Genomic DNA, 18601 nt, shown 5'->3' on the forward strand with positions numbered 1-18601 from the left:
CACAAGAATATTGGGCCTGGGCCAGTAAAAGCCTATAATCTCTGGTACCAAGGTGAAGAGGCACTAAGTGACCAGCTGCAGCAACCCCAGTGTGCCTGGGCCCACTGTGCTGGGCCCCCAGCCTGCTGCTGCTGCCGGTGACTCTGCCCCAAAGGGCAGCTGTCGCTCAGCAGGCTGGCCCCTGCTGTGAGAGCCACGGACACCATGGGACCAATACTGCAAAGCAAGCACTAGGGGGCCCCTCTGCCCTCTGTATTATAGCCTCATCCTGAGCAGCCTGACTCTCCCACAAGCCATGGCCTTTTTTCCCCCTAGACTCCAAATCTGTACTGGTGGCACTCAGTTCTCTCTGTCTGGCTTCTGTGCCCTCCTTTACCACCTGACTCTTCCTCATCCCCCTTCCCCCTCCTTCCATAGCTTTTTCTGTCACCTCTGGGCTCCGAGCCTCGGGATGCCTGGGTCATCCCTCCTTTCCTCCTCCCCAGTAGCCCTGCCAAGACACAGAGCTGCACCTTTGGCACAGGATCCCCTGGCCTGACCTGAGCTGCCCTACTTCAGCAGGGGTGGTGCCAACGGAGCCAATTATAGTAGCACAAGCAAACCTCCCCAACAGCAGCAGGGTAGAGGCTCACCTATGGGGGTAGTTAGGGGTAGGAGTTTTTGCCTTTTCTGAAATAGAGAGAGGGTCTCTGTTGCCTAGGCAGGAGTGCAGTGGGTATTCACAGGCACGATCCCACTACTGATCAATCAGCATGGGAGTTTTGAGCTGCTCTCTTTCTGACCTGGGCCAGTTCACCCCTTTATTTTATTTATTTATTTATTTATTTATTTATTTATTTATTCATTTATTTTTGAGATGGAGTCTTGCTCTGTTGCCAGGCTGGAGTGCAGTGGAGCGATCTCGGCTCACTGCAACCTCCGCCTCCCGGGTTCAAACAATTCTCCTGCCTCAGCCTCCCAAGTAGCTGGGACTACAGGCGTGCACCACCACTCCAGGCTAATTTTTGTATTTTTAGTAAAGATGGGGTTTCACCACGTTGGCCAGGATGGTCTCAATCTCTTGACCTCGTGATCCGCCCACCTCAACCTCCCAAAGTGCTGGGATTACAGATGTGAGCCACCATGCCCAGCCGCCAGTTCACCCCTTCTTAGGCAACCTGGGATCCCCTGCTCCTGGGAGTTCACCATATTGTTGCTGAACTTGGTGCAGATACCCGAATGGCAGAGCACACTGCAGCCCAGAACTCCTGGGCTCAAGCGATCCTCCTACCTCAGCTTCCCGAGTAGCTGGGACTAAAGGTGCATATAGCGCCGTGCCCGCAGGGGTAGGAGTTTTTCTTTCTTTTTTTTTTTCTTGTTCTTCCAAATCCCTTGTTTTGAGAATCAAGGGGTAGGAGTTTGATGACAGCGTGTGCAGCTCTGCAGGGACAGAGAAGGGGTGGAGGCAGAGGAGGGGAAGAAAGGGGCAAAATGGAGGAGCTTGTGGAAGTAAGAACTGTGCTAGAACAGTTCTTTGTGGGCCTATGCCATCAGATGGAATACACATTCAGGTTGCTGGGTGCCTGCAGTGGCCACAGGGGTCACTGACCTCACCTTCATCATGTCAGTCTTACTTAGGGAAGGCACCAAGGAACCACATTCACTGTTGGCAATGGTGGCCAAAATAGAGACTCACTGGCAATGCCTTCATTCACCACATCAAATGCTTCCATACCTGTTACTTGTCAGAGTCCCACAGTGACTGGGCACAAACGAGGAGAATTAAACCCTGCTCGATAATCTGCCCAAGTTACAAACCATCTGGTGAGTGGCCAAGTTGGGCTTGGATCTCCAGCCTGCCAGATGAAAGCACTTCTGACCACACACCCTCTGAGAAGGCGCTGAGTGCCATCATCCTGCCTGGTCCTCTCCCTCTGCCTAGAGGGGGTGCTAAGTCGCACCTGACTCCCTCTGCCTTTCTCCCAGTCTACCATCCTCACCCTAACAAGACCCTTGGCATATCATGCGACAGCCTCAGTGCCAAGGGCTCCTTCCCCACCAGCCAGGAAAGCCCTCCCACCTCCCCACTCAAATCTCTAGCAGTCGCCAAACATACACGTCATATAATCAAACTCTTGGGTTTTATTTCTGTAAAAGCTCCAGCTCTACTTTCCCCTGACCCCAAGTCTAGGGCTACCGGAAGGTAGAGAAGCTCTGGGTGGCAGTGCAGGAGGCATAGGGCACACCCCGGGAGCGAATCTGCACGGTATGGAAGGTGAGGGGGGGGTTGGGGCCTGAGGAGCCTGGGTTCAGGGACTCAGTGTGAGGCTCCATGACAGTCACAGGGACTGCATAGGACAGCACCTGGGGCCGGTCATCATGGCGTCTCAGTGTGCCCTTGCCCAGGAGGTGTAGGATGCAGGAGAGGACGTCAGTGCTGCTGCAGGCAGACCCCTTACCAAGGCTGCTGACCAAACCCCTGGGAGGACACGGGCCCTTCTGCCAAGCCTCCAGCACCTGGTGTGGGGGAGGAAGGGAGAAGTGGTAGTTTAGAGGCAGCTGACCCCTCCTTGCTTGAGCTTCCACTCCAACCACAAGCTGCTAGGACAGGACGCCCCAAGGACACCAGGTACATCCCGACCTCACTCCTCACACTCCTACAGGCTACATAGTGAACTAGGTGCTTCACCACACGTGGACCCACCTTGTCCTGTAGACTGCTCCCCCAACCCCAGCAAAGATCCGTCACCCATTGTGCCCACCCCTGCCTACCAGACAGACAAGCTGGTCAATGTGCAGCCCCTCATCCCCATGGGCCTTGAGGATTCGGACGATGAGGCAGTTCAGAAGATTCCGTCTCTTCTCCAAGTTCCGACCCTCTTCACCCTCAGCTTGCAGGTACGTCTGAGGTGGGATGAGCCGCACAATGTCCCATCTCGACCTGGGTTCCTTGCTGCCATCTCGAATCTTGAGGACCCCTGAAATAAATGCTGATCACTCACTCAGTGGAGAGCCCACGAGAAGCCTGGCCCTGCCTCAGAGCGGAGGCCCCTCTGGCCCTAAGTGCATACCTCCTGGTATATCCTTTTGCTCATGAAGGTCCAGGGGGCCTCTTGAAGAGGTGAGGGGCCCAATCGCCTGATTGAGCATGTCTGCGGAGAGCCCTGAGAGCGCCAGCAGACTCTCCACAGAGACCGCCTTCAGAGAACAGATGGGAGACATTCAGGGCCTCCCCAAGGAGTGGAGAGAAGAGGATGGAAGGAAGAAGCAGAGGGAGTCAAGGTTTCAGGAAGAGAGGCAAGGGACAAAGTGGGAGACAGGAGAGAGGTGCAGCGGGGCTGGGCCACCTTCAGGTCGTTGAGATACAGCAGTAGCCACATCTGCACGGTGGACACATGCAGGGTCTGGTTCCCAAACTGCAGCTCAGCCCAGCCCAGCCACGTCCACTGCAGTCGCCTCTGTGAGCCTCGCTCAAGGGCAGGGTGGCTCTGACCTGAAGACGTACCAGGAAGGGGGAGGGAGACAAAGAGCAAGTGAAAGGAGGGAGTTGGTGTTGGAGGGAGGGTGCACGCTGGTCAAGCTCTGTTTATCTCTGCAGGGCGTGTGACCCCAGCATTTATGGACACTGGGGCTTCTGGTCTGAGCTTCCAGATCTCAGCCTTCTCTGGGCCTGCCTCTATGGCAAGCCTCAGGTATCTGGGAGCTATCCTATGCCTAGCCTGGTGCCAAGCAGGTTCTCATCAGTGCCTTCGAGGATTGCCCTATGTGTTTTTAGGGAGACAAAACCATGAAGGGAGGAAGGACTGGGGCTCTTATCAAGCTGGAGTATGATGACAGGAAACAATGTCTCCCCTATTAGGGGGCTCCCTGACCACAGGTCTGAGCCTCTTCCCCTCCTGTGTTGCTGCCAGCTCAGGGATCAGCCCCCAATGGGGAGTTTAGGATGACAGGTGACTGACCAGAAAAGAGCCAGACACCTACTCATATCTGGTGGCCTCAGGTGCCTCCTGCCTCCATCCTCCCCATCACCCACAAAGAGATTCCCGGGTTTTATTTTAGAACAGAAAAGGCAATGGTCTGGGGATCAGGTATCTGACAGCACCTGCCACCCTCAGCCACCAAGCTCCTGCCCTTTCTTCTCAAAACCACTGTTTTTCCCATGGCCCAGGGAATTCTTATCCCTAAAGACTATCTCTCCCTGAATCTATAAAAACAAAAATTAAAAATTTAAATTAAAAGACCAACTTTTTTTTTTTTTTTTTTGAGATGGAGTCTCGCTGTCACCCAGGCTAGAGTGCAGTGGCACGATCTCGGCTCACTGCAACATCCGCCTGTGGGTTGAAGCGATTCTCCTGCCTCAGCCTCCCAAGTAGCTGGGACTACAGGCACGCACCACCATACACGGCTAATTTTTGTATTTTTAGCAGAGACGAGGTTTCACCATGTTGGCCAAGGCTGGTCTTGAACTCCTGACCTCAAGTGATCCGCCTGCCTCAGCCTCCCAAAGTGCTGGGATTACAGGCGTGAGCACCGTGCCCAGCCAAAGACCATCTCTTTTTACATCAAGCCTCCCAACATCAGGGTCTGCCCCCAACCCCACGTCCTTTCCTAGCAGCCCACCCTCTCCCCAGTCCCCAGTCCCTCTGCCTGGCTGCTCACTCTTGTTGTAGAAGTTGGAGTATCTGTTCAAAGTGCCCCTCAGGTAGGAAGGCAGGCAGGTTCTGGGGTTCAGTGTGTGGCAGATTGAGGCAACAGGCCAGCAGTGTCGGGACAGGACAAGCACAGACACTTCTGGCATTGCCCCTTCATAGTAGAGGTCCTCATTCTCCTCCTCTTCCTCCTCTCCCTCCGCCACATCCACCGCTGCTGCTGCCCCAGCTTCCTCTTCCTTCTCGCTCTTGTGCTCCTTGCCACTGGCCCCATGGCCCACCTGAAGGAGCACAGGGTTCCCAGATGCCATGGCCTCCTCCAGTCTGCTCCACGCCCCTCTTCCCCCTACCCTCTCATTTGCTCATCCCTTCCAAGGCACTCACCTGTATTTTCTTCTCTGTATCCTCCAACTTTAGGAGTTCCTGATCCAGCTGCTGGAGCTGGTAGACGTGGAACTGGCGCTGCAGCTCCTTAGAGGTGCTCAGGCTCTGCAACATCTGCTGGGGGAGGCGGTTGGGGAAGCAGGGACCGATCTGCTCCAGCACGGCCCCTTCCAGCCAGCTTGAGACCACGCCCAGGAGACGGTCCGCCATGTAGTGCCTGCAGCGCATGCAGCCCGGGCCAAGCCTCAGTGTGGGCACCAGTGTGGCCCAGCCTCCCACTCCAAGGCTCCAGCCTGCCTCTATCCCAGACTTCCAGGCCCATGAGCTGGCTCTGCCACCATCATCCTGCCTCCCGCCAGCTCCCGCTCCCTAGGTCCACACTCACTGGTAATAATGCTCAAAGGTGGTGGCTATCTCCAGGCCGGAGAAAATCAGGACAGCTTGCAGGCATTGCTGCAGCTGTGCCAGCCTCTCCATTTCCTGGGCTCCACCAATCCGGCTGCCCTGGATCTGCTGGTCAATGTGCCGGGCGAACTGCTCACTCACCTGAGCAATGGCAGAGCACAGGAAAGCCATGAATAAGCCAGCAGAGCAGGTGAGTGGGGAGGAGGGACGAGGGTCTGGAAAGTAGATATGAATGCTGGCAGCTTCCTAAGGTGGTTGGTGCTTTCATACAACTATTTTATAAGATCATTAACCACTGTACAAATTAGCAATATTAACAATTATGGAAAGTGTCTTTTCACATTGTGTCTAAAAAATCAAACTAATAATAATCATTCAAAATGAGAAAATAAGGCCAGGCGCAGTTCACGCCTGTAATTCCAGCATTTTGGGAGGCCGAGACAGGCAGATGGCTTGAACCCAGGAGTTGGAGACCAGCCTGGGCAACATGGCAAAACCCCATCTCTACTAAAAATGTGAAAAAATTAGCTGGGCATGGTGGCACACGCCTATGGTCTCAGCTACCCAGAAGGCTGAGAGGACCACCTGAGCCCAAGAGGTTGAGGCTGCAGTGAGCTGTGACTGCACCACTGCACCCCAGTGTGGGAGAGGGTAAGACCCTGTTAAGAAAGAAGTAAAGAAAGAGAAAGAAAAGAAAGAAAGGGAGAGAAAGAAAAAGAAAGGAGAGGAAAAGAGGGGAGGGGAGGGGAGGGGAGTGAAGGGAAGGGAAGGGGAAGGGAAGGGAAGGGGAAGGGAAGGGAGAGGTGGCTCATGCCTGTAATCCCAACACTTTGGGAGGCTGAGGTGGGTGGATCACGAGGTCAGGAGTTCGAGACCAGCCTGACCAATGTGGTGAAACTCCGTCTCTACTAAAAATACAAAAATTGGCTGGGCGTGGTAGCATGTGCCTATAATCCCAGCTACTTGGGAGGTTGAGGCAGGAGAATCGCTTGAACCTGGGAGGCGGAGGTTGTGGTGAGCTGAGATTGAGCCACTGCACTCCAGCTTGGGTGACAGAGTGAGACTGCATCTCAAAAAAAAAAAAGGAAGAAGAAAGAGAGAAGGAAAGAAAGAAAAAGGAAAGAGAGAAATAGAGAAGGAAGGAGGGAGGGAGGGAGAGAAGGAAAGAGGGAGGGAAGGAAGGAAGAAAGGAAGGAAGGAAAGAAAGAAGGAAGGGAGAAAGAGAGAGAGAAAGAAAGACAGACACAAGGAAGTAAGTTACATACACAAAGATGGTCCTGATGCAGTGTCACTGATAAACTAGGACTGGAGGCTACACAAGGAGCCTCACGCTCCTGCTGCTCTGTACCCTGCTTTTCCAGGGTGCTTCTTGCATTTTTGCTCATCAATTGTGGGTGGTTTTTTTTTTTTTTTGATATGAGTCTAGCTCTGTCACCCAGACTGGAGTGCAGTGGTGCAATCTCGGCTGACTGCAACTGCAACCTCCACCTCCTGGGTTCAAACAATTCTCCTGCCTCAGCCTCCCAAGTAGCTAGGAATACAGGCATGTGCCACCATGCCTGGCTAATTTTTGTATTTTTAGTAGAGACGGGGTTTGGCCATGTTGGCCAGGCTGGCCTCAAACTCCTGCCCTCAGGTGATCTGCCTGCCTCGGCCTCCCAAAGTGCTGGGATTATAGGCATGAGCCACCACACCTGGCCACAATTTATTTTTTTCAATTTTTTAAACTTCTTATAACATGGCCATATACTAACATATGTTCACCATAGAATGGGAATGGTAGGGTGGGTCATTTGGAGGAAGTGAGGAAGGGAGAGTTTGTAGGAAGAGACCCAAGGATGAGGCAAGGGTAGAGGCTTACGTGGGCAGCTTTGAGAAAAGGGAGCTTCAGCAAGGCTCCCGCACAGCCATTTTGCAGCGCCAGCAAGAAGGCTGCCCGAGGCCCAAACAGTTCAGAGCTTGAGTTCTGCAGAATATTAAAGTGCTCACAGTAGCGTGGCACAAAGTCATCATCCCGCCAGGATGAGGTCAGAAAATTGTTCACCTGGAAGGAAGGGGCAGGAGCATGAAGACGCAACCCAACATGCCACCATTATGGTGTCCCCTCTCTCCCCCAGGCCTGCTCCTGCCCACCTGCTTCTCCACCACAGCCCGCCAACAGCGCGTCAGGTTTCTCATGATGCTGCTTGGAAGGCCCCGGGTAGCCAAGGAGCTCCAGTCGTGGCTTCTGTTTCTGCCTTCTGTGGAGACCAAGAAAGTGGCAGAGGCAAGGAGGGGGCAGCCCCTCCACTCCCAAGTCCCCATCCAAGGGGGTTCCCTGAGGCCTTTCCTGACATGCTGCCACCCAAAATGATGTTCATGGATGGAGGTGACACAAACCTGGAAGATGAACAGGCTGAGCCCATAGGGAGGGGAAGGATGGGGATGGACAGAAGCCTGTGGTGTACATGTGGGGCCCAGGAAAATGCTCCTGACTAGAGCTCCCCACCTGAATCTCCACTACTCACTGGGCCGAGGAGTGGCCACCACAGGAGGGGGTGCCTCGCAGGGCTCGACATGCACCAGCAGGTGAGTGAGACGGCGCACCCGCGAGAAGAAAGCTGGGCCACGGCTCTGGGGGTTGAAGACAGCTTCCTGACACTCCAGGTACTGGTCCAGCAGCCAACCCAGGGGGCTAATGCCATCCTCATCTAGAGGGTGAGATAAACAAATCAAGGCACAGCCATATCTGCAGGGAAGTGGGAGAGGTTGGGCTGAACAGGAGTGTGGAGATAGAGCAACTGGACGGAATGATACAAGGGAGGGGGCCAGGTAGGGTGGTTTACGCCTGTAATCCCAGCACTTTGGGAGGCTGAGATGAGAGGATCGCTTGAGGCAGGAGTTCAAGACCGGCCTGGTCAACATAGCAGGACCCCATCTTTAAAAATAAGAAATAAACATAAAAAAATAGAAAAGGCCAGGCGCGGTGGCTCATGCCTGTAATCTCAGCACTTTGGGAGGCTGAGGTGGGCGGATCACCTGAGTCGGGAGTTCGAGATCAGCCTGACCAACATGAAGAAACCCCACCTCTACTAAAAATATAAAATTAGCTAGGTGTGGGTCGGGTGCGGTGGCTCATGCCTGTAATCCCAGCACTTTGGGAGACTGAGGCGGGTGGATCACCTGAGACTGGGAGTTTGAGACCAGCCTGACCAACATGGAGAAACCCCATCTCTACTAAAAATACAAAATTAGCTGGGCATGGTGGCCCATGCCTGTAATCCCAGCTATCTGGGAGGCTGAGGCAGGAGAATCACTTGAACCCTGGAGGCGGAGGTTGCAGTGAGCCGAGACCGCGCCATTGCACTCCAGTCTAGGCAACAAGAGCGAAACTCTGTCTCAAAAAAATAAAATAAAATAAAGTAAAATAAAATAAGCCAGGCATGGTGGTACATGCCTGTAATCCCAGCTACTTGGGAGGCTGAGGCAGGAGAATTGCCTGAACCCGGGAGGCAGAGGTTGCAGTGAGCCAAGATCATGCCATCGCACTCCAGCGTGGGTAACGAGCGAAACTGCGTCTCAAAAAAAAAAAAAGAATGATAAAGGGAGTGGGTAACAAGGCACCTCCTGCACTTATGGTGTCCCCTGACACTTGAGAGACATGGGAAAGGGGGCAGCCCCTGGGCTGTGAGAAGACAGCACTGGGATTACAAATGCAGGTGCCAAAAGGGCCAGGACATAATCCAGGTGGTTCTAGGGTAGAGCAAGAAGGAGCTAATTAGTGGAACCAAGCCCTGAGATGGTAATGGGTCCAGATGTCAGGATGGTTACCAGGGGAGGTGATGTTCTGCACCACGGGGCTGACCAGGGCCTCCCAGCAGGTCTTGCCCAGAGCCTGGGCAGCCTCGTTGTCAGGGAGGAAGCGGTCAGCAAAATTCTGCTCCTGGCGCAGAGCCCCGTTGAGTCTGGGGGTGAGAATGGAGGAGGAAGGTGTCAGGGGCTTGAAGCGTATGTTATCTCAGTGTCCACCCTTCCTAAGACTGCCAGCTAACCCCAGCACCCAAACTGAAGGCCCCCCTGGTACTTCAGAACTGCCCTGTGCTAACTGGTATATCCCATTCCCAGCCCACTGGAGAAATCTTTTTTCTTTGTCCTTTCTTCCCCTCCCACAGCTCAGAACACTCCAGTCCCCTCCCCACGCATATTAAACCTCCATCTCACAGCTTCCATGGACCCCTGCCTGCCAGCTATTTGCAATAGCCTTACCTTTCCCACAGACACAAGCATACACGCACACTCTCACACACCTAGAACTCAGGTGCAGGAGGCTCCTGCGGTCCTCTGCCATGTCCTGGCTCCAGGCCTGTGCCCGAACCATGTAGAAGAGGCGTGTGTGACGACAGAGCTGCTCCCGGAACACTGGCCAGAATGTGGGCTTGGGGCCTAGGATCTCTAGCCCCCGAATGCGCGTATCAATGCCACCCTGAAACACACACAGGACTATCTTCACTCACCCCACACCTCCTTGGGATGGGCTGGGGTCAGCTACGCCCTCGAACCTCACCCCTGGAGCTGCTCGAGACCCAGGCTGGCCCTCTGGCTCAAGATCTGCCTGTTTATGGGGCTCAGAGCCCCCTACCCAGGGCCACACCCCACATCCCTGGTCCCACCTGCTGGCAGCGCTTTATGCGGATCTGGATGATGGGCCAGAAGCGGGTCAGGTTCTCCAGGAGGATCACCCGGCTGGCAGAGGGCATCACATTCACCTGGCAGGGGGCAGAGAAGGCTGTCACCGCCACACATGCAGATGGGAGTGCTGAGCCAAGTTGGCTCTAGGCTCCAGTCCCCTCACTGTTTCCCTCCCTTCCCCAGCCCTGGGATGTGTAGGGTCCTGATAAAGCTGTCCTCATGCCACCCTCATTGTTCAGGGCCTGGTGGCACAAGCACAGGGATAAAGGACACTACTTTCTGTGGGGCTCAAGACAGGTGGGAGTAGAAAAAAGTCGGATAGGGCCAGATCGAAGCAGGAGGGCAGATCCTGTGAGGGGTGGAGTAATGGCTAATGGCCCTGGGGTCCTACCGAGTTGAGTTCCGTGTGAAGAGAGCTAGTGCTATCACCCCCGCACACCACCACTCGGGCCGGCATGTAGCTCGAGTCCTCACTAGCCACAAGCAGAGTCAGTTGCCTGGGAGTGGGGAGGAAAAACCATTTGGAACTTGTAGCCAGGGCCCATGGCCAAGTCCAGGGGGTGGTGCTTCCCCCAAAACAAACACAGGGGCGTCACAGGAAAGCATAGGTGTGTGGCAAAGCACATGCGTGGGAGCGTTACCTGATGAGGATGCCCTGGCGCATGTGCAGAGTGATGTAGTGGGAGCCGGCGCTGCCGTTGGACTCCCAGTAGGTCTTGGGGTTGTGGTCCGTCAGCTTGCTGGCCCGGTGCGGGTTGGAGGACACCTCTACCTTCTCCCAGCACTTGTCCTCCTTCACTTCCACACTGGAGCCTGGGGGCAAGTGGGAAGGGGTGGCGGTCACAGCCAGGTAGGGTGTAGAGGGGAAACAGACATAGGTGTGGGGAGGTGGAGCAACACGGCAACAGGCACGAACCCTGGCACAGGTATCTGAGGAACACATCAAAGAAAGGGATGTTGATGGGCCGGTGGGTTCGTCTGTGGTCTTCGATCTGGCCCAACACCATCTGCAGCCAGAACATCAGAAGGGGCACAGGGGCAGAAGGAACACGGAGAGACACACGGAAACACGGATGAAGGAGAGACCAAGCAGCAGTGGGACTTCCTCTACAGCACCAGCAGAGCAGGTCCAGATAGGGAAGAGGGGCAGGGGAACAAATGCCCCAGGGTCACTAGAGTCACCTGTTGTTCCCAGCCATGGGAACACAGCCCTTACCCGCCACTGCTCGGGTTTCACATTCTGATGCCACTCTAAGCCCACAAGCTCCCCTTCCTCCTGACCTGGATGCAGCCTCCCAGGATGTTGGTGATGAGTTTGCGGTAGAGGTGGGCATGCTTCTCACACTTGAACACCATGTCCCGCAGCTCCTGAGCCAGCTCCAGCTTTCCCAGGTGCTTTTCCAGGGCCTTGGAGATGGCGTCTCTTGCTCCCAGCTGATTCAGCACCACGGCATAGTCCCTGCTCACTGAGGTCAGGCGGTGCAGGAAGAAAATCAGTTCCTGGAGCACCTGGGTGGGGACATAAGGGAGGAGATGAATGAAGACAGGGCGAGGGCCACAAGGGCATCTGCAGTAGCGGGTACCCACTGTGTACTCTGTGTACTGGGTGCTGGGGGTGCTACAGTGAGCAAGGCAGAGTGAGGAAGTGAAAAGACAGGGATGGGGAGACACAAGGGCCAGGTGGTTAGAGAACCAAAGACAAACCAAAATGGAAAAGGGCACAAGATGCCCTGCTACTCTAGGGTTCTAGGCTGCTGATTATATTGGCAAAAACTGCAGAGAGCATCCAGGCCCCACTGTCCCAAAAACCAGTTGTAGGGCTGTGTTTTGAGATGTTCAGACACAGACACCTGGATGGCTGGGAAGGCGCTGACAGGGACTGGGTTTGTGTGTGTATACCCAATGAGCCTGCCTTAGAAAGTAAATTCCAGGTAACAGCCAAAAATACAGCCACACTGCAAATACCTACTGTCACCATGACCCTAGTTCTCTGAGCCCTTCTGAAGCCTTCTGTGCCCAGGACTTCTCTGTAGCTCTTGCAGGGGACTCTGGTATGTGATGGGCCCTCTGCCTCCTTCATCCCCCTTTCTCCCACAGGCCCAGCCAAAAATGGAGCTATTGAAGCTCTTAATGTTTTATGTAATAATATCTCCATATCCTTTTGTGTAAAAAAGAGAGTGGCAAGATCACACATTCGGGTTTGCTTATATTTGCATAAGGGAACATGGGAAAGATACATAAATTAATACAAGTAGTTACCAGTAAGGGGTGTGTGGGGGACACTGGGAGAACAGAGATTTGGGTGAGAGCAAGAATTCTCAGTGTATACCTTGTTAGAGCGTTTTGATTTGTGAACCATGTGAATGTATTACCTATTTAAAAAAAATAAAATTCAATTTTAAAAGCAAAACTCAAACCAAGAGCCCAAAGGCTCTATCACACCCTCCAGAGCCTTGCCCAGCAGGTGTGCCTTGCCAGTGGCTGCCTTAATCCTCTCCCCCAGCCTCTCCCCAGAGCAGGGCAGGGGTACCTCTCGATCAGTGTTTGGGGACCGCAGGCAGGCCATGCAGGCATCCACGGCCTCGTGCCAGGGGAGCAGCAGTGCCTCGGGGAAGTCCACCAGCTGCTTCAGGATTCTGGGGGCAGAGAAATGTGCAGCCAGCCTCGTGGACCCCCTTTGCCCTCAGAGATCCCACCTGTCACCATGCTCTCACCTCAGCACAGTCAGGTGCAGGGTCCTGTTAGTTTCCGGAGTGTCTAGGCTCTGCATCAGTGCCAGGAAGGGCTGCGGCTGCCGCTGCAGCTGCAGCAGGAGTGGCTTGACCTTGTTCTCCTGGGTCCCCTCCGAGCTGAGGGCTTGCTCTAGATCCAGGAGGATTTTCCCAGCTGGACCATAACCCTCCACCAGACGCTGCAGGGGAGTGTTGGGACTCTGAGATGGGGGTTCTTTTGCTATAGGAAGGGGAGAGTCACAGGAGTTGGCCATTGTTAGTAATGTAAAGGCTCAGAAATAGATTCATAACTCTCAATCTTTTTCTCTAATTTCTCCTAAAAAAATGTTTTAAATTTTTTAATCCCCCTAAAAGTTAGGTTTGGGGATCTAATCTCTTAATATCATTGTAAGACAGCTTCATGACAAATTTTATATTCTTTTTTTTTTTTTTTTTTTTTGAGACGGAGTCTCGCTCTGTCACCCAGGCTAGAGTGCAGTGGCATGATCTCGGCTCACTGCAACCTCCGCCTCTTGGGTTCACGCTATTCTCCTGCCTCAGCCTCCAGTAGCTGGGACTACAGGTGCCCACCACCATGCCCGGCTAATTTTTTTTTTTTTTGTAGTTTTAGTAGAGACGGGGTTTCACCATGTTAGGCAGGATGATCTCGATCTCCTGACCTCATGATCCGCCTGCCTTGGCCTTCCAAAGTGCTGGGATTACAGGCGTGAGCCACCGCACCTGGCCTTTATATTCTTAAAATAGCAAAGTAGCTTCATCTGAAAACAGGAGAGCACTTCCCTTTATTTCAAAGCATAGAATATGTTTCTGTACAAGAGAAAAAGCTAAATGTGGGGGCTTTTTTAAGTCTTCAAAATTCTCTTGCAATTTTCTAACTTTACATCCTCCTTCATTCTTTGAGGGAACACAATGCCTGCTTCTCCATTTGTTGCTTCTCTCTAAGTTGCAGATTCTAAGGTGGCATCACTTCCAGAAAGGATTGCATAAAAATCAGCACAGACATCTCTCCTGTGCTAATGCCCTGAAGGTGTGTCAGCTCAGCTACTGTGTCTGGCACCCACCTTCCACTTTGGCTGCATCTTCTGAGTCCTTAGCCTGGGCCTGCGCTTCCAGCAGGACATCTTCTTGGGCTTCTAGAAGGGATGGGTAGGCTGGGTTCCCTGCTAGGGCTTCAGGCCCATACTTCTTGTAGACATGGCAGTTGATCAGGTCCCTGAGGGCACTGTCATTGAGTCGCTGTGGCAGAGTCAGCAGCAAGTCCTGGGCCAATTCTATGGGCACGGCCAGTTCAGCTAGGATCTCATCATCCAGAATCTGCCATCAAGGAGAAGCTCTCACTGCAGACAGCCCTGCTGACACAGAGGCCCCAGGGAGCACTTGGTAGGGGTGGGGGTCTCTCTGCACACATACCCTCCATCCTGATCCTCTCATGGCTGGCAGCTGGCTCCTCCCAAACAGCTCACCCTCCCACCTCTGAAAATTCCAGACCCCTCCTCTGCAGCCCCTTCCACTCTCTGACCTCCACTTTTCATCCTGAGCCTTCCAAATGCTCTATACAGTCCAGCCCTTGCAATAGAGCCCTCCAACCTCCGAGTGTCTCCAGGCTGGCTCTACCTCCCCGTCTAGGTTCTCCTGGAGGATCTGGAGAACCTCCTGATGGTCAGGTCCATCCAACTTCTTGATGAAGAAGAGGAGTTCCCACCACTCAGCCAGGGTCAGGTGTTCACACTCCTCACTGTCCTCATCCTCAGGCAGCACATAAGGCACAGCATAGAGTTCCGTCATGGGCCTCCAGCGCCAGGCAGGCAGGGCTGTGGAAATGGGCCGAGGGGCACAAGGATGTCACTAGCAACTCAGCAGGACCACCGTTCCTCTGCTCAGAGCTGACCCTTGCTTCCTCCCTGGGCTCACCTCTACCCAGGACTCTACTGGCCACTGCCCCTTGGTACTCATCAGCCTCAACCATGTCCTCAATGTCTTCCTCAAAGCCCAAGATCTCCAGCATGTGCCAGTGCACCCAATAGGTGCGGCCTGTTGACTCCCACAATACCTGGAGAATAGGGAAAGAAAGAGAGGGAAGGGGAAGGGAGGACTCACAAATGACTGGCTGTGGCCCAATACTGAGGACTTATAGCCCTCAGCGTGACCACCTGGCCAGGTTTTAGAAAAACCTCCACATAACAAAACAGCAGCATATGGAGAACACACACACACACACACACACACACACACACACACACACAAACAGGATGCCTTCTTTGGGGGATGGGCCTGTCTCTCCTCTCACCCTGTCTTTCATGGCTTATGCCCCCACACTTCCTTCTGGCCTCCACTACCTGACCCTGACCTTTGGAGGAGTCTAGCTATATCAGTTTCTTCCCGGGTGTGAGTCTTCTTGACTTCATAGCCTCCTAAACCCAGATTTTCCCAGCTCTCAGAATGACCCCCCTCTCAACTACTGACTCTTTTTCACCATCCCAATCTTACCGAAAGCTTTCTCTTTGGGTGGCCTGCTGGAGCCCCCCCGTATAGAAGTCCCAGCTCTGCCCCACCCCAAATAGACCCCCAACAGTATCCCACCACCGTGTGCCGCTCACCTGCACAGGAGGCACACCGTTGTTGCTCTGCCGAAACTCGCCCTCATCCCCAGCACTGATCTCCTCATACTCATCCAGCATCCGCACTCGCATCCCCGGCTGCAGCGTGTCCCGCACATACAAGGCATAGGTATTGCCACTTGCGAACTCAGAACGAGGGCGAAAACGTCTTGACCTCCTGAAGGAGGGCTGAGCCTGGGTGGCAGGGAGCCCTGGGCTCACATCTGCCAGCTGAGGCTGGAAGATGGAACCGGGGGACCGTGCTGAGCTCCTTGGTCTGTCTGAGGCTTGGTCCCATCGCATGGCTTGCACCAGCTCCGAGATCAGAGTGCCCATGGCCATACTGAACTCCAGCTCCAGTTGACCCCTCTCCCCACTCCACTCCTCAGGAGCAGAGGTGTTCTGGGCTCCTGGCTCCGCAGCACTGTCGTTCAGCTGATCCAAGAGCGAGGTGACATGCAAATACCGCTTCACCAGGGAGAAGAGCACCCTTCCTGGGACCTGTGGGATACAACCTTTGGCCTGTATCCACCTTGTCCCAGTTTAAGCCCCTCTCTCCATACCATCCTCTGCAGATAGGTGCAAAGGCCTGGACCCTAGATCTTGTTCACAAGTTCCCCCCACCTTACACCCCCAAAGGTTACCTGTGGTAGCTGAATGCCCTCGAAAGACATGGGATGTTCAGAGAGCGTGGCCTGTGCAAACAGTGCTAGCAGAGCACAGCGGCTGTCAAAATCCAGGTGTTTCTCAATGGCTTCTTGTTGGCTTAGTGACAGAAGGATCTGAGTCCGGGTCCCTGTAACCCACACCCCAATCGGTAACTTTTCCCTAATCTCACCCTTCCTAGAAATCTTAGACCCTCTACTCTTTCAATCCAATCCTTTTGCCACCACACAATGGGAAAGAACTGTTTTGCTTCAAAAGCTAAAATTTGCTAACTTATACGCATACACACACACACATGCACATAAACACGATCTACAATAGTCTAAACTCTAAATTCTTCCTTTGCATAAAAAGCAACTAATTAATATGAGGTTCTTGAAGATAGTCTTTCCTCTTTTGGCAGATAACCCCCACCCTCACTCCCATTCCCACCTCCTTTTCTTCCAACTCTAAGAGAAGGGCAACAGAATCATTTACGTACTGATGAGATCAGAGGCTCCTGCCACAGTGTCCTGTGAGTCCCTGAGCCGACCCAGCCCTTCTCCTGCTTTCCCTTCCTCCCCACACTGCCCCTCACCAGCGTCATGGGAGGACAGGGCTTGTATCATCCGGCCTGCACTCCAGCGAATCTGATAATCGGGACTACTCAACATGTGCATGAGCAAGTCCAGGACCCTTGGGTCCTTGAATACTCCAGTGAGGGGCTCAATGCTGGCATAGGCGCTGAGCACGTGGACAGTGTGAAGTAGAGGAGCAGGAGGGATGGTGCCCACACACTCCTCCAGCTGCCGAAGGGCTCTCTGAATGAGGGACTTCACATCGGTTTCCATCTCCTCCAGCACAGATTTGTCCAGGGCCCCAACCTCCCCTGTAGACTCCTGGGAGGGCCCGATGACCTGGCCATCCTCGCCCAGCATCTTGTGGCAGTTGGCATAGATCTCATCCTTGGACATCCACAGCAGGATGTGCTCAGCCTTGCAGTCCACTTGGCCAGAGCCCCCGTCCCCCTCATCGCCACGCCGCAGGATGAGCCAACGGATCTGGTACTCAGGATGCCCATCATGGCCCACTCGCTGGCGGATCAGCTCATCAGGATAGGCATGTAAGCCGGGCCCCAGGGGCACCCTGAATTCCCTGTAGCGGAGTTCTCCCACCATCCTGGCACCTGGAGCACACAAGGAAAAGAGAACAGACAAGCTAGAGTAAGGAGAGGTCAGAAAATCAAAGATATCCAGGAGGTGGGGAAGCAAATGGCAACAGCTGTCAGGCAGGGTGGGGTAAAGCCAGGCCCAGGAGTTGCATGCTGCACACTGGGTGGGGGCAGGCCTAAGCAGAGAACACTGGGGTGTTTGTTGTGAAAGAACACAAAATTTGGGGGCTAAAAGGAAGGTCCCCAAGACCCTGTGGCCTGGAGTGGGTTGGTATGCAACAGTGGGCGGACTATTGCGGACAGGGCAGCCTTGGAGTTACAAGTGAATCCCAAGGCCTTGGAACAGGCAGCAACCCATGGGGTATGTGAAGCCCAGAGGGGTATGTTTGGGAGGGAGATCGTGAGTGTGTGTGAAAAGGGGTGCTGTCTCTAAGGATTGGAGCATGGGAGTGTGAGACCCGAGTTAAGAGTCCCGAGATCGCAGTTAAGAGACCTGAGAAGTGGTGGTGGAGTGGGAGGGTAAGGCGCGATGGACTAGGAGGAGGCACTGGTAGGTTGGAGGCGCCTCCGACTGGAGCAACTGGAACAAGAGGGCTGGTGGGGGCGCCGCGAGACCCAGGACAGGGTGCACAGACCAGGTAGGTGAGGGGCTTGGGGGACCGAGGTTGGAGACCGGAGAAGCCAGGGGCGCGCGGTAAGGTGGGGGAGGGGGATTAGGCCCCATAAACTAGAACCCCGAGGCACGGTAGGATGGGGGACGGAGGTTGGGTGAGCGCGAGGCTCGATGGGCAAGTGGGCAGGGGAGGAGAAGCAAGGGGCCGCGGCGGGGCTCTGGCCACCTCAGAAGTCCACCGGGGTCCTGGCGCGAGGCCTGTCCTTCACAGAGCAAGGGACGCGGCACAGACGCTGGCTGCGACTTGGGCCCCACCTGGGCCCCGCGAGGGGGTCGAGACGGAGAGACGGGATGGGGTGTGCCTCTGCGGAACAGAGCTGCACCCGCGTGAGTCGGCAGCCACTGGGGCAGGGTGGGGCCCGGTCCCCGCCAGCGGCTCCGCCAGCCAAAAGCCACGGCTCATTTCCGCCGGAGCCAGCGGAAAGCTAGGGGCCCTGGGAGAGCGCCGGGGCGGAGCCGCGGGTGCCACCTTGGCGACGCAGCACCTCCTTCTCTGCGCCGCCCTTTCCTCTTCCTTTTGTCGTCCCTCCTGCGGAAGTGCCCTCCCCGTTTCCCAAAGTCAGAACTGGAAAAGGCCTCGGACGTCATTTATTTCCATCCCCGGCTCCATTACCTGTAAGGGAATTGGGGTGGGGACAGACGCAGTGTCCCGTACTTTCTCTTCCACACTTTTTACTTCTTTTCCCCACGTTTAGTCT

At 54.5% G+C, this 18601-nt stretch overlaps 1 protein-coding gene across 8 annotated transcripts; it reads right to left on the reverse strand.

Annotated features, from left to right (window-relative positions):
- Nucleotides 1–2103: 2103 nt before the first annotated feature.
- On the reverse strand, nucleotides 2104–18417 carry CUL7 (cullin 7). Of its 8 annotated transcripts, none has more exons than XM_054493433.2 (26): nucleotides 18159–18417; nucleotides 16658–17245; nucleotides 16059–16210; nucleotides 15415–15915; nucleotides 14729–14867; nucleotides 14432–14628; nucleotides 13879–14131; nucleotides 12800–13037; nucleotides 12616–12721; nucleotides 11367–11594; nucleotides 11002–11092; nucleotides 10727–10898; nucleotides 10477–10582; nucleotides 10067–10162; nucleotides 9704–9879; nucleotides 9228–9361; nucleotides 7925–8107; nucleotides 7551–7657; nucleotides 7279–7461; nucleotides 5398–5558; nucleotides 5013–5229; nucleotides 4639–4909; nucleotides 3327–3472; nucleotides 3051–3177; nucleotides 2752–2957; nucleotides 2104–2496 (listed from the first exon to the last, which is right to left on the reverse strand). In XM_054493433.2, the coding sequence occupies exons 1-26, from the start codon at nucleotides 18304–18306 to the stop codon at nucleotides 2173–2175; spliced, it is 5250 nt and encodes a 1749-aa protein (XP_054349408.2). In that variant the 5' UTR covers nucleotides 18307–18417; the 3' UTR covers nucleotides 2104–2172. The 8 variants fall into 8 exon arrangements, with proteins under 8 accessions (XP_054349408.2, XP_054349407.2, XP_063523061.1 ...); XM_054493432.2 differs by having other exon boundaries at nucleotides 2752–2969; XM_063666991.1 differs by lacking the exon at nucleotides 5398–5558 and adding an exon at nucleotides 5559–5632 and having other exon boundaries at nucleotides 2752–2969; nucleotides 16562–17245; nucleotides 18159–18403.
- Nucleotides 18418–18601: the final 184 nt, after the last annotated feature.

The sequence above is a fragment of the Pongo pygmaeus genome, chromosome 5, assembly GCF_028885625.2.
Source record: "Pongo pygmaeus isolate AG05252 chromosome 5, NHGRI_mPonPyg2-v2.0_pri, whole genome shotgun sequence".
NCBI classification, from domain to species: Eukaryota; Metazoa; Chordata; class Mammalia; order Primates; family Hominidae; genus Pongo; species Pongo pygmaeus.